Source organism: Alligator mississippiensis, chromosome 6 (assembly GCF_030867095.1).
Source record: "Alligator mississippiensis isolate rAllMis1 chromosome 6, rAllMis1, whole genome shotgun sequence".
NCBI classification, from domain to species: domain Eukaryota; kingdom Metazoa; phylum Chordata; order Crocodylia; family Alligatoridae; genus Alligator; species Alligator mississippiensis.
In genome coordinates this window covers 80,161,251-80,176,215 of record NC_081829.1, presented here as the reverse complement: position 1 = coordinate 80,176,215, position 14,965 = coordinate 80,161,251, and the positions used below count along the sequence as shown (strand labels likewise).

General features: G+C 42.4%; 1 protein-coding gene across 1 annotated transcript in view; it reads left to right on the top strand.

Moving 5' to 3' along the window:
- The window catches only part of NPS (neuropeptide S), a 40,377-nt gene extending 25,807 nt beyond the window's left edge, over positions 1-14,570 (top strand). The window contains exons 3-4 of the mRNA XM_059730336.1: positions 10,962-11,043; positions 13,199-14,570. Coding sequence (XP_059586319.1) covers positions 10,962-11,043; positions 13,199-13,378 — 262 coding nt within the window. The 3' untranslated portion in view covers positions 13,379-14,570. The remainder of the gene's footprint in view (positions 1-10,961; positions 11,044-13,198) is intronic.
- The last annotated feature ends 395 nt before the right edge of the window (positions 14,571-14,965 follow it).

Sequence of the window (14,965 nt, the reverse complement as noted above, 5' to 3'; positions counted from 1 at the left end):
AAGTGCAATATGTAGAAAGGAGAAATCAAATACAAAATGGGAAATAATGTATTGGGCACTTGCATGGCAGAAAAAGATTTGAGACATATAGTGGGTCACCAACTAAAAATGCATCAACAGCATCATAGTATTGCAAAAAAGGACAAACTTATTTCATGTTTTAACAAGATTGTTGTATCTAAGATAAAGGAGGTAACTATTCTATTACACTTGGCTGTGGTGCAGCTTCCCTGATTATTGTATTTGGTTCTGGACACCAGATTTTAAGAAAGACATAGACTAGGGAGTCCAGAGGACAATGACAAGAATGATAACAACTTTAGAAAAGAAGACCTGTGAGGAAAGGTCAAAGGAATTGATTTGTTTAGTCTAGAAAAGATGAGACTGAATGGAGACAAAAATCTTCCAATATGTAAACAGCACTTTTAAGAAGGATGTTGATTAATTATTCTCCATGTCCACTGGTTTAAGGACACAAACCAACCAGCTTAGTTTGAAACAAAGATTTAGCTTGGCTATTAGGAAGAGGGTTTTTTACTTTTAGGATGGTAAAACACTGGAACAGGCTATCTAAGGGTGTTGAATGCCCCCTTCGATGGAAGATTTTTGAAAACAGGGTATACAAACATTTGACAAGGATAGTTTTGTTGTGTTTTGATTGCCTTATGTGACAAAAGGCACCTTCCAGGCCCGGTGTTAGTATGGCCCCACCCTTGTCTCTGGACAAACCGCTCGCCTTGTTCGCTTGCTATGCCTTGTTGATGAATGATTGTGCTGATAAATAGGTGGGAAGCTGCCTTTCATGCACCCAAATGACGGGGGGTGATAAGTACATGCTCCTACCATCCCTACACGTGTCCCATGCCTCGCTGATGTCTCACAGTGTGTTCCATCTCTGGTTCAAAGCCAGGACCAACTGGACACATAGTTGTATCTCTCTCACACTTCCTTCAAGCCACACACACACCACCCCCCATCTCACACGGGTCTCTTACACTCCGCCGCTCTCTCACAAGTACCTCTTGCATACTGCCTATCCAGGTCACATTCACTCCGCCCTAATCTGGAGAGCTCCTCAGGCTTTTCTCTCCACCCCTTGGTCAGCCCTGGTGCAGTCTTTTGGCCCCTCCCATGATCCTCACCCAAACGGGACTGAGCAATTGCTCAACTCTGGACCTACTTCATCCCTGGGACCTTCACCAGACCACTTCACCCTTCTTGAGCCACAACTCTACCCCCTACTCTCTGGGGCATGGGGTCTTCCACCCCAACAGGTTCAGGTGCTTCTCTCACTTAAGCATGCCTGACCTTCACTGTGACCTCTCCCAGGGCCGGGGTCTTAGATGTGTAGGGCTCAGGTGCTGTGCACTTAGTGTGCCTGGCTCTAACTCCAGGGCCCAACACTCCATAGGGCTCAGGTGCAGCTACTCCACATACTTGGCCTCCTTTAACCCTCCTAGTAACCCACCCAAAGGTGGGGGCAGGGGTTATTAAGATGCCCCAACCCACCTTTCACCAGGGAGGTGAGCAGTCCTGGTATTTGTGTGGGGCTGCTGTGCCACTGGCAGTACCACCAGGCCCCCCTATCCCAGCAGGGTGCAGTTTTAAGTCCTGCTTAGGACCAATGAGACCTCCTCTTTCCCCATAGCCTCATCCTTACCTCCAAGACATTTCTCGAGCAGGAGCTCCACTTGGCAATGTTACTCTCCAGGCAGCTGAATACAAACTGCTCTGCTTTTATAACAGAGCTCTCCCAAAATGGCCACTCTCACCACTCCCTGATCCAGCCCTTAAAGTGATAGACACCCCAAAGGCATGTTCTGTCACACCTTAGTTAAAATGGTGGAACCAGATGATTTCTTGAAGTCTCTTCCATGACCACATTTTTATGATTCTGTGAAAATTTTCTCAGTGCATTTTGGAATGTTAGTACTGGGTTGACCAGAAAATGGAAATCTATAGGTACTGAGGCAGAAATCTGCATTTATAGAAACAAATGAGAATTTGAGAAAGGGTAGTGAGGGAGGAGGCACAGGTTACTTATCTGCAGTCCCTGAGAGAGTTAAATGATTAAAAGTGTGAAGTTCTGACCTTTTGATTTATAGTAAATCTAAAAAGTAACACTTGAATGAATTACATTTCCATTATGTTTGGAATTATGGTGTTATACTACATTTTTATTTTGGTGACCAACAATAAAAGGCATGCCTTTTAAAAACTATTAATTTGCAGTGGGAGTGACACACATTTTTTAGTTTTTATTGGCAGAAACTTCCAGTAGATAAAGTTTCAAATGCTGTGTATTTATTTTTCTATGAATAAAAACCTAATAAAAGCTATAAGGCTTAAATAGACAAACAGTAGGGGGAAAAACTATGAAGTCTATTAAAAAATAACACTAGTTAACTGAATCAAAAACATTTCAGAAGCCCAGAAGAAAAGCTAAGAATAAGTAACAGGCGGAGAAAATTGGTGCATGAGTATGAACATTTATAACATGAACGTGAGATGTATGGAAACCCTCAGAATTAACTTGAGAGTTCTCTCTAGTTTTAAGACACAAGATGGTTCTGGTTTTCAAAATGGTTGGTGTGGCTTTATTGGCCTTGTGTACCTGACTTCTCCCCTTTTCCCATCCATTGTGTGGAAGTCATTTAAGGCTTACATGGTTTATAAGGAAAAGTGCAGTCAGTGAGAGAGCACCCCAAACAAATTAAATGTATTTGCATGCAGAAATAGATGCAAAAAGTAATGTAGCAGGGGCTCAGGCACAGGACACCTACCAGGCAATACAGGATTCAGAAAGCCCCTCTCAACCTGCTTACTAGGTTGTGAACTGGGAAGATAGTCAGGCTAGGCAGGGAATGGGGACAGCTAGGGAATGTGGCACGCAATAGCTTTGAGGCAGTTATAGGGGACAGATGGAGTTCCCAGATTGACTAGTGGGGCTGCACATATCACATTTAAGCTGCTGGAGGTGGTGTGTTGTGTGGGAGAAGCACTGGATAATCTCCAGAGGAATAGAGCCACTCCAGAAACTCCCTCCCTCACTACACAGGAGGTGAAATGGACAGCAGGTAGCTTGGCCCAAGGTATGTAAGAGGCCAGGATGAGCCAAGCAGTACTCAGGGAACCAGGATGGGAATAGCCACAGTCAAAGAGTGAGACTCAAGAAGAAGTAGCAGGAAGAGAAAGTCTGAAGCAGTAGGACCCCTCAGGCTTTCAAAAAGGACTACCACACTGGTTGAACAGGAATGACCAGGCCAAGTCTTTTTTATTGTTTGGATCAGTGACCCTTCAAGGGGCAATGCTTGGGAATGTGGCCTGGAGTTCTTTAAAGGGACAATACTGGTAGGAAGGAGGAACAAGAGAGACTAATTTTAAATGAAAAGTGGTCAACTTTTGCTGCAGAATACCACTTTGGGAGAGGTCTGGGCAGGGCATAGAGGAGGAGGAGCCCTGTGAAGACATCCCATGGGACTCTTCTTAACCCATGCAATGAACTACCTCCAAGACCAGGTACATTCCTGATTACCAGATTCTATCACTTAAGACCAAGATGTGGCAGAATAACCTAGGGTGATGGGATTGGAGCGTAGGGCCATTGGCTAACAGTTTCATAGTTGGTAGGGTCGGAAGGCACCTGAGCAGATCATCAAGTCCGACCCCCGGCTAGGTGATTATCTAGCCTCCTTTTAAGGACCCCCAGGGTAGGAGCAAGCACCACTTCCCTTGGAAGTGGGTTCCAAATCCTAGCCACCCTGACTGTGAAGTAGTGCCTCCTGATGTCTAGCCTGAATCAACTCTCTGTCAACTTATGGCTGTTATTCCTTGCTACTCCCAGTAGTGCTCGGGGCAACACTGACTCTCCCACTGCCTGCTGGTCTCCCTTGGCCAGTTTATAGACAGCCACCAGATCCCCTCTCAGCCTTCTCTGGTGGAGGCTGAACAAGTTCAGGTCTCATAGCCTCTCCTCGTAGGGCCTGTCCTGCTGCCCACTGATCATGTGAGTGGCCCTCCTCTGGACCCTCTCGATGTTGTCCACATCCCTCCTGAAGTGCAGCACCCAGAACTGGATGCAGTACTCCAACTGTGGCCTGACCACTGTCATATAGAGGGGGAGGATCACCTCCTTGGACCTGCTCGTGATGCATCTGTGGATGCATGACAAGGTGCGGTTGGCCTTCCTGACTGCATCCCCACATTGGCGGCCCATGTTCATCTTTGAGTCAATAATGTCTCCAAGATGCTTTTCTGCCTCTGTGCTGATGAGCAGGGAGTTCCCCAGCCTGTAGGTATGCTGCTGGTTCTTCCTCCCTAGGTGCGGTACTCCGCACTTGTCGGTATTGAATCCCATCTTATTCTCATTCGCCCACCCCTGTAACCTGTCCAGATCCAATTGCAGCCTGTCCCTCCCTTCTAGCATGCCCACTTCTCCCCACATCTTAGTGTCATCTGTGAATTTGAACAAGGTGCTTTTCACCCCCTCGTCCAAGTCGCTGATGAAGATGTTGAACAGTGCGGGCCCGAGGACCGAGCCCTGGGGGCCACATCACTCCAGGTTGAAAATGATCTACCCAGTGTAATTTTGCAATACTGAATCTGTAACTGAGTTTCCAGGTTGAGCTTTAATTACAAGACTATCCTTTCTTCTCATCTCTCAGAGCCAATAGGTTGGGAATGTTAATGTACGTGAAAATTAGGCTAGCGAATGTGCATAAAAAGAAAACTGATGTTAAACTTCACTCATGTAGAATCAAACCTAATCTGCTTTTCCTTGTAACCAGTACATTTGCTGGATTTGGCTGCACTGTACGGGCATGTCCAGACAAGCACGCACTGCCTCTTGCCTTGTCTTAAACCCCTTTGAGACAGGGCAAGAGTTACATGTGGGAATGAAAAAATGTTCCCTGTGCTGCAAACTTGCAGAGTGAGGAGAAAATTAGAACCTGGGATATCCAGGGGTCTAAAAAAAATGAAGTTAAGAAAAGCGGGACAAGACTGTCTAGGACTGTGCCCTGAGGCAACTGGAAACTGGGTCCTCCACAGATACACTCTGGCTGCCAGAGCATCTCTATGGTTGGCCCCTCACCCTGGCGCTGCAACATGCAGCCTGCCCATGCAAGGCAGGAAGCTGCTTCAGCACCAGGGCTCCAGTGCCGGTAAGTAAGGGACTGGGGGCTGGAGGAGGGGAGAGGGGACTATGGGGGGATGCCTACTGGCCCCGCCCGCTCCCCCAGACTTCCGATCCCTGCCCCACCCGGCCCCATCCCCCGCCTGCCCTCCAGACCCCCCCGATCACTTCTCTGCCCGGCCCCATCCCCCGCCAGCCCCTCCAACCCCCCCCATCACTTCCCTGCCCAGCCCCTCCCCCTGCTAGCCCCCCAGACCCCTCAATCACTTCCCTGCCTGGCCTCTCCCCCCCTGCCCCAACCCCCCCGAACACTGTCCTGCCCGGCCCCACCCCCCAGACCCCCCCAATCCCTGCCCTGCCCAACCCCTCCCCCTGCCAGCCCCCTGAGACCCTTCATCCCTGCCCCCCCACCCCAGCATCCCAACAACTTAAGACAAAACAAAAAAAACCCCAGCACTTACTGGCAGTTCCAGCTGCCGTCTGTGTCACTGGGGCCCGGCCACACAGTCCGGGGCAGAGGGACAGCCCCAGTGGCCCCAGCCTGGGCCCTTGTGCCCCCTACTGCCCTGTGCTGCCTGGGGGTGGGGCTCTGCCAGGAGGCCCCAGAGCCCCCCCAGCTTGTGCTCCTGGGGTAAGAAGAGGCTTTTTTTTCAGGTTTTTTCTCTTTTTTTCATTTTTTTCATTTTTTTTTCTTTTTAAAGTGTTGGTGCCTGGGGTTTGGAGGGCAGCCATGGGGGCCTGGGGGTGCAAGTGGGGGGTGGAGTTGGGCAGGGAAGCCATTGGAGTGTCTGGGGGTGTGGGGGATGGGGCTTGGTGGGGCAGCCTTCAGGGGAGCTGCAGCAGCTGGCAGAGGATGGGGCCAGGTGGGGCAGCAATCGGGGGACTGGGGTGGGGCATGTAGGCCTTGCAGGGGGGGTGGTAGCCCTTGTGGGGGGCCATAGCCCCTGTGGAGGGCAGCAAAATATATATTCATGTATTCATGAATTCAAGAAACATGTATTTAGAGTTCACTTCATTATTATAAGAGACTTGCTTTAACACTGTAGATATATCAATAAAACATTGTCCAACTAATCTCTCTCTCTCTCTCTCTCTTTATAGTGGTCTTTTGTTTTACTTGTGGAGGAACATGGATTTGGGGGTATTTTACAGAGTGACTTTGGGATTTTTTTTATCAGGGATTTTTCAATTTTCCAACAGGGAACACCAGAATTCCTGCTAGGGAGGCCAGTGGCAGGACCCTGCTTGCTCAGAGCTGGCACCTTGGACCCAGCTGGCTGTGGCTGACCCTGCCAAATGGGGCCTGGAGGACATGTTTTGACAGTTCAAAGCAGGACACCACACCTGGAATATCTTCCAGACGATAGCTGCCCTGATGGCTAGCCAGGGGGCACACGTGGCAGTAGTGCTGCACAGAGGCCAACCCTGCAGCCACAGTGCACTGGCAGCTGGCCTAGAGGGGCAGATGCCTCTACTGGCTGTACAGTCCCTATCTGGGTCTGGGAGGTGTGCAGCAGGTCACAGCCAGGCAGCAGCCCCCACTGCCAGACTGCTGCAGTGGGTAGAGGGTGCAGGGAACTCTCAGGGCTGCTTCAGCAGTCCAGCTGGCACAAGGAGCCAATTGACTGAGCCCCAGAAGCTCCTGAGAGTGAGTAACCCTGATCTACTTGCAAAGGCAGCTTTTTGTACTGGGGCCAGGACAGGGCAGCTTTTTATACTGCTGGGGACAGCACAGGTGCTGGACCCGGGCTCTAGCTCCCCCTGGCTGCAGATCCAGAAGGAGCCAGGCAGGGTTATTTTGCCCCAAGTGGCACAATTTGCTCCACAACAAAGTGAATGTCCAAGCACATGTCCTGAGGGAAAAAGTCCCGGCTCAAATTTGCACTGCTTCTATTTGAACCTCTGCAACTGCACATGCTTGCATGTGTAGACATGCACTACATGTTGAGATATGATGCTAAACTCAGAAAGAAAACATTTCCCTATGCATGACTGCAGTTTCTGAATATGTAAGTAATTAAGGGATCTCATGACAGTTTTTATAACTGATGTACATACTACTTTCTTTAAAATGGGATTATTTCCTTTGATCTTTCTATAGTCCATTCCATCATAAGGTGCTGAACAAATAGTTAAAGTGCAAGGTGTTATGATAGTGTAACCATACTATACTGTACCATGCCATAATGTATGGTTGCATTATTACCTGCAATTGCAAATACATATTTGAGTGGACATGTCAACCCTAATCCTAGAGTATAGCAAACAGGTGAATATTTAGTGACTACCACAGTACATAGCACTAAGAGGAGGACATATTTTTAGCCAAGGTCGCAGGTCACACTCCTACTTATTTGTAGAGTGCCATGGGATTTTTACTGCTGCTGCAGATTTTCAGTCCTTACACGAAAGCTCTGTACTTCCTGGAACGTCATGTGTTTACTTCAAAAGGATGAATGGTTAGATCGATCTTGCCATTGTTCCTAACTGCTCATCTTACCCAGAGTCTCTTCACAGAACCTCATTCTGTCACCTACTTCTATCACTTTTGATGTGCAAGGCATTGTCAAGGAAAGAGATTGAATATGTGACTGCAGTGCCATTGATCCACAGAATTAAAGCCAGGCAGAAACTCTAAACAAATGCCCTTAATTATGAATGATCAAATGAAAATTTTTATTTCATTTTGTAATTTTCACCAGCTTCTTTCATTTCATCTCTCTGGATAGACCAGTGAAAACCTGCATATTTAAAATGATAACATGAGGCCAAATTTATAAAGGTAGTTAGATGCCCAGTAAGTTTCTCAAAGGGGTATTAAGTGTTATAATTCCACAGGCTTGCTGGATAACTTTAGGCAAGTCATTTTCCTTTTCCATGCCACACATTTCCTTCGTTTGTAAAATGAAAATAGTGATTCTTGCCTTCTTTGTAAATCACTTTGAGATCTCTTATTGCATTCGTTGCTCTAATCTGTCGCTGCATGTTATTCATTCTCATCTATTCTGTGTGCATGAGCGAGAGGAATGGGCTTAAATTCAGTTTTGACAATGCAGAGATGTTCCTGATAGGTAGAGGTAAAGCTCTGGAAGGCTTAGCATAGAACGTATCTGCTGTATCCTTTGAAAATCTGTGCTTAATTTGTCAGAAGAGGTTTTCAAACTTTTGGATTGTCTACTTCTGAATTCTCACTTATCAGTGGTGGCCAAAGTCCTTTTTCACATCCATGTCTAGTTGCAAAGCTGAGATCTTTTCTTTCAGATGACACATTTTCCTTGGTTTTTCATGACCTGCTCTGTATTTTCTGCACCCCTGTTGCTTTTGTTGCTGTTGTACCCTATAGAAATCAAATATGTGGTAACCCACTTATGTAAGTTTGGCCAGAGAGGTTGTTCTCCCTTTCCAAACAGGCAGTATTTCATCAAAATACATTGTTTGCCGTGGAATCACTCAAGGAAGAAAGTATGGCTTTTTTCTCGCAAGAAACAAAAGCTCTCAACCTAGAAGCAAAAGGATTCAAATACATTTGCAAACCTTGTATTTTATAAGGTTCACTTCTCCCTATTAAATACAGTGCCAGCTAAAATATTTAGAGCAAAATAGTGCTGCATTCACCTTTAGAAACCACATTCTATAAGGGACAGATAAAGCTTTGACTGACCGAGTAGGTTAATGGGAATTTTCTATCAATAAAACAAACAGCAACACTAGTAGGTACTGCAAGTATAGTTCTATAGTTTGATTTAATTAATGAAGATAGTGTTGTCTAAGAAACGTGTGCAATAGAAGAAATTAATGTCCAAAAGAATTAAATTCCAAGAAGTACAAAAAATAAAATAAATGTGCTTCTAATATAAGCCTAAGATCCCACATCTCTGCACATCTGTTAGTTGTACCCTAGGCACAGACAGGCCACCTCTCCTCACAAAACTAAAGGCATGATAGGATCTAATGCATGATTCACACAATTGCAGCTCCTGCTATGCTACATGTGCATGGCAGGAGGTGCAATTGTGGGGTTGCACCTTAGATCCTGTTGCACCTTATTGCTTCTGCAGGGGGGACCCAATCCTGGGCTCTCCCTGCACTGACAAGTATCCATGGCTGGGAGCCCTGTGCACCCCACCTGAGGGGCTCCCAGCCATGGGGACACCCCATGCACTCCCAGGGCTAGAGGATCAATGCTGTGGCAGTCTTCCTGCCCTGTGGGGTGCAGGAAACCCCTGGGACCAGAGAATTGCTGCGGGTACAATCTCCCTGTCCCAAGGGGGTGGGGAAACCCCTGGGGCCAGAGGAACTCCCCAGGGCATCCCCTCCCCCCACTCTAGAGGAGTGGGAGACCCCTGAGGCCAGAGTATCACCATGATCCTGGAGACCCTGCTACACGTATGAATTAAAGCTCAATGGCAACCAGCTATAAAGTTAGTACACATTTTCAAGGTTTTACTTTATAGCTGGTTGGAGCTTTTTATTGTGTGATAGCTACTTTGCACATGTAGCTGGTCTCCACATAATTGCACAATTAACCAGTTAATCACACAATACCTGTAAAATGTAGAGAGGGCTATAATGTCTTAATATGTATCTGTCGTCTGTCCATTTTCAAAGTTGACTGTCAAGTAGCTTAACTGGAATTGCATTTAATGCAAGTTTAAGCATGCTTAAAAACTTGATACAGAGGAAGACTAAGCTACAATAAAATCCCTGTTTTCCGGCATTCTACTAGCCAGCATACTCTATTAACCAGCATTGTGCCACTGCCACTGTGCTGCTGCCATCCACCACTGTGTCACCGCCACCTGCAACCATGCCGCACTGCTGCCGTACCACCACCAACCACCATTCCACGCTGCTGCCACCGCCACTTGCAAGCCCCCTGCTCCAGCTCTGGTATTTTTAGATAATCAGCATTTTTACATTACCAGCACCCAGCGTTCCTCACTCATGCAGGATAACAGAGATTTTACTGTATATTCATAGTAACGATTATATGAGATTTCCCTGGCACACTTTGAGGTTCTAAAACAATGTAATATGCACATGTATAAGAGGTGCAACATTGGTCCCAATAGCTTGGCCTAGTTATAGCAAAGGAAGTTCATTTTAGTGTCTAATAATTACTGTATTTTCTTTTGGGCTTGTAAAAAAAAGAAAAGTATTAGGGCTACATATCTCAGAAAAAAATACAACCCACCAACAGATCCTGGATACTTGCCTAGCTAAAAAAAGTTGTAGGAGATATTTATTCTCCCTTGTCTCCATGTATAATTGGCTTTGAGATAATTTTAACTGGAAATACATTTTCCATGATTCCCAGGTAGTGCCTGATGCATTCAGAGGGTTAATATAACTTACAGTGAGTGGCAAAACTCTTGTTAAAATACATGTTTTATGGAGTTTTGAGACCTTTGATCCTTTGTGCCATGATAATACAGACTAACAGTAAACTCACTTGAAAGACTTTTTAATGGCAATACTAAATTAAATCAATTGATAATGGCAGTTGAGCAAATCTTCTTGCCATTTTCCCTTTTAACAAGAATAAAAGGCCAAACAAGGACCAGTTAGTCAGAATGAAATCAGATTTGATGACATTTTCACTCCTGAACTCTTGGTATAAAACGGTCACCTAGGAATTAACTGATCGGGAATGTGAAGAATTTGGCAATAAAACTGCATATATGCACATAATTGCTGGGTAAAAAATGATCAGGTAAAGAGATTGTATTTTATATTGTGTATTGGGAAAATTTTATTGAGTGCATATGCATGCATCTATTTCATTTTCATTTTAATTAATTAAACTAATTTGAGCTTTTCTTTACAGTCTGTTCAGGTTACACTTTATTTTAATTCTCTGGATCTCAACAATGCACGTGTGTTGGTGTTACCCCATTGTTCCTTCTTCGGTAAGCCATAATACTTGTTTATTTGAGCATCATGTATTTAGCTTTTTTTTTTTTTATTTTACTTACTTTGGAAATAGTTATAAATATTAGGCATTGTTGTTAATGTAACAGAAGGATTAGTCTATACCAATACTCTAGTACCCTGAAAAGGAAACTTATGAAAAAAATCCAATCAAATCGGTCATAGAATTTTGTCCGTATTATTTGTCTAAGTATTGTAATGAAGCGCTATGAAATAGAATTAAATAGGATATTTTGAGGGTATGTATACCAATATTCCTTCAATGCTTAGTATGACAGAAAATTACCCTGCTAGAACACTATTCAAGGATATTAGACTTTATTTGAGGTTCCTACCAAAATTATAAAAATATGTTCTCGATTTAGATGTCTTGCTCTGAATCTAAAACCAATTTCTCTCTTAAGATGTATTTTATTTAGAGTACTTTGTTTCTTGTTTCTCTATTTCTTTAAGGCTGTAAAATTTATCATGGTTTAGATTTCAGGGTTTTTTTTCTTTCAGACATGATTTATATCACTACATTTCATTAAGGAAATTTATCACCAGTACAAATGGTAGCTACTTCTGTGGTTATTTATTTTATTGATGTAATGTTCCTATTAGTTTTATTTATCAATCTTTTGTTTCTTCTGCATATGATCTATTTGCATAAATGTTTTATTCTGTTTCATCTTTCATCATATATAGCATAGACTATAATGATCCATTTGTGTATCCTTCTTTCATTACAGCTCATTACAGCAGTTGCATACCATATATGATATAGTATTTAAATTATATTTTTAATTATTTCCTATTTAACATATGTCAATGCCTTGTACTTTAACATAAGAAAAATAGTGACATAGACTTATTTTAATTCTTGTATGGGTCATGTTGAAATCTTTAGAACCTCTGGAGAACTCTTGCAGCTTTGCTTCTTGCAGATCACATTTCTTTATAATAAAGTAGTACACTTCCATTTGGGGAAAAATAAGTGGATAGGGTGTATGAATGGGAATCTGTCACAGATTCACTAAAGGATATTAGGCAAATCATTTAGACTTCTTGAACTTCTCTTTTCCCTTTATATAAGAAGGTATAGTGCTAATAAGAGCCACCTCTGTAAATTTTTAGCTCTATGAATGAAAATGCTATTAAGCACTAAATGACATAATTATAAATAATAAGGAATTCAATCAATAGTGATAAATGGATTAAATCCAGCGTATTGAAGTCAGAGGAAGTTTTGCAATTAACTTAATGGGGGGACCCAAGTGTTCATCCTATGGCTTTATATTTAGTGAGTTCCTAAAACATGGGAAAAAAAGTATGCAGGGAGATTTCTACATAGACATGTCCAGTAGATTTATTTTAAAATATATCATTCTCTTGAGTCCTAGTGTAACTGAATAAATATTTGACTTACTATTTGTATGAAAGGATATCAAATACTGCAGTTTATTTTGATTCCCTTGGCATGTTGGTATTTTAGACATTTTTAAAGATTTATAATGTGAGATAATATAAAAGGAATATAAATATATGTACGTGTGTAATTCCAGACTTATTACATTCCCCTCTTAAAAACCCTAAATCAAAACCTTAGTTGTAATTGTTTTTGTAGTAAGGTAGGAAAATCCCTCAAAATTCTGTGCGGTGCAGGTGTTTCAATTTCTGGTGTTATCTATCATTTAAACTAAATGGATTTCACATAAATGATAATGAAATTGCTGTTACATCATTAATTGAGAAATCTTTTTTACAGTAAAAATGTGTATTTTTTTTTTACAATAATAAATGTGTAGTGTTTCCTAGAGGCATGTCTTACATACCATAACAGGACAACATCATTGAAAAGAACACATTTCTGGCAGTAGACATAACTGCACCAATATCAGTGTTTCTTACAGGCGTAAAAGCAGTCCTTGCATTTTCAATGAGGCTATAAAAATCTGCCTGTGGGTGCTTATCATCTATAGCAAATAATAGCTCATCTTTGTCATTTTTAATCATAAATATGTTTTTGTTTCCACTTTGCATTTACAGTGGGCAAGTCCCAACAAATGTACAAATCCATAATTTTGTCTTTTCTTATCTTTGTGTCTGTGTTTTTATCTTCAGAGCAATAATCCTTTTTATTTGAATTGCCAGCTGTATGGGAAATCTGATTACTGCCTCATCCTGCTGAATAGCTGCTTAGCTAAGGTGGACAGGAGTGAAGAATTGGCTTTTCTAAAGCCTTACCTGGAGATGTCTTTCAATAAAAGGTCCTTTCGCAATGGAGTTGGATCAGGAATTAAAAAAACTTCCTTTCGACGAGCAAAGTCATAAATAAGTGCTCAAGAAAATACTCCCAATTTTAGCATCTAATGTTTAACCTTGCGCTTAAATATAATTTGCTGTGCATTTCTATGATAAAACCAACAGAGACAAATGTATCGGTGTGTTCATAATGTAAACAGATGTTTATTTCAAATAGTGCAGGCCAAGTGAAGTGGATGTAACTGTTCAGAACAGGCACTGTTTCCAAACTTATGGTATCATAAAGTTTTGTATTGATATAAATGTGTTTTCAGTTAGTTAATTCCCTCTGCTTGTAAAACTACAGATTTAATCAGATTGCTCTTGATTAAAACAGAAATAGTCTTGTGCTTTGAATATGTGTCTACTTGAAACTGATCTTTAGAATGGCAGCATTATGTCCTACATATGCTCTTTTCTGGTATAAAAGGTACGCTTTTGGCAATGTAGGATATAGCTGTACTTTACTGGCCTGATTCATTCACATGAAGGCTGCTTAACATCTTTCTGGCAGTACAAAGAGGGACATAAAAAGGATGTAAATGCAATGTATCTCTTTATATTGCCAGAAAGGAGTAAAAGGGCCTTTCATGAAATCAAGAATCTGGCCTTGCATGTGAACTCAAATTTGTTTTTAATATAGTTATTTAAAATGACTTAACCAGGAAGTCTTCTCTTGAGATATGTCATCTCATTTTCAGGAGTGTCCAGGGAAATCATTCAGAGCCAGTGTAGCGATACAGTTCCCTTTGCCTCAATTAATCAATTTATGTAAGCAACACACATCTGATGAAATATGCCAAATGCAGCTCTTTCCTGTCTACTACAGTTATGGTTGTGTTGTAATGAACAATGGTCCTTCTCCCCTCTTAATTCTTCTGTAAAAAAAAAACAAAAAAACCCAACAACTTAATTCTTTGATTTAAAAATATTGTGTCTTTTGTCAACAGGAAAGGTCATTTGCTGAGTTATGTTACTTGTGTGAATCTTACTTTGTGGCCATTTTCTCAGAAAAAGCAATGTAACAACTGCATGTTGGCTTTAAAATGTAGCCAGGTGTTTGATCACATGTATTTTGAATGCAAAACAAAAATTTTAATAAACCAATGTATAGATCATTTAAAATATTTTCCCTTTAAGTATTATGAAGAAGAAAACTATGTTATTAAATGAGGAACGAACTTGATTTGTTCCAAGTCCAACAAAAGAAACATCCTTGTTAGTTGTTGCTTTCATGCTAAAAATGTTCGGACTGGTTGTGCTCTTTTAGTGAGTGTAGTTGGATGGGTAGTCTCCAAGGGAGTTGACTGCATCTCTCTGGTTCTATGGGGAATTCAGCATGGGTCCTAGCATGCTTGAGGAAATCTATGGCATGTCTATATTACCTGGTTATACTTCTAAAAGGCCATTATATCATCACAGAGTAGCCAGAGCCCAGTGCACACTCTCCCATCCCTGACAAAAGCATTGCATTAAGGTTCACAATTTAAAAGCATTTAGGTGTTACAGCACTCATCATTCATTATAGGCTCTATGGGCCAGAATCTAATTTTACCTCTAAGGCATATTCACTTGTTTCACTCTACTTAAAATGTGTGTTTGTGAAATCCTGCTTCT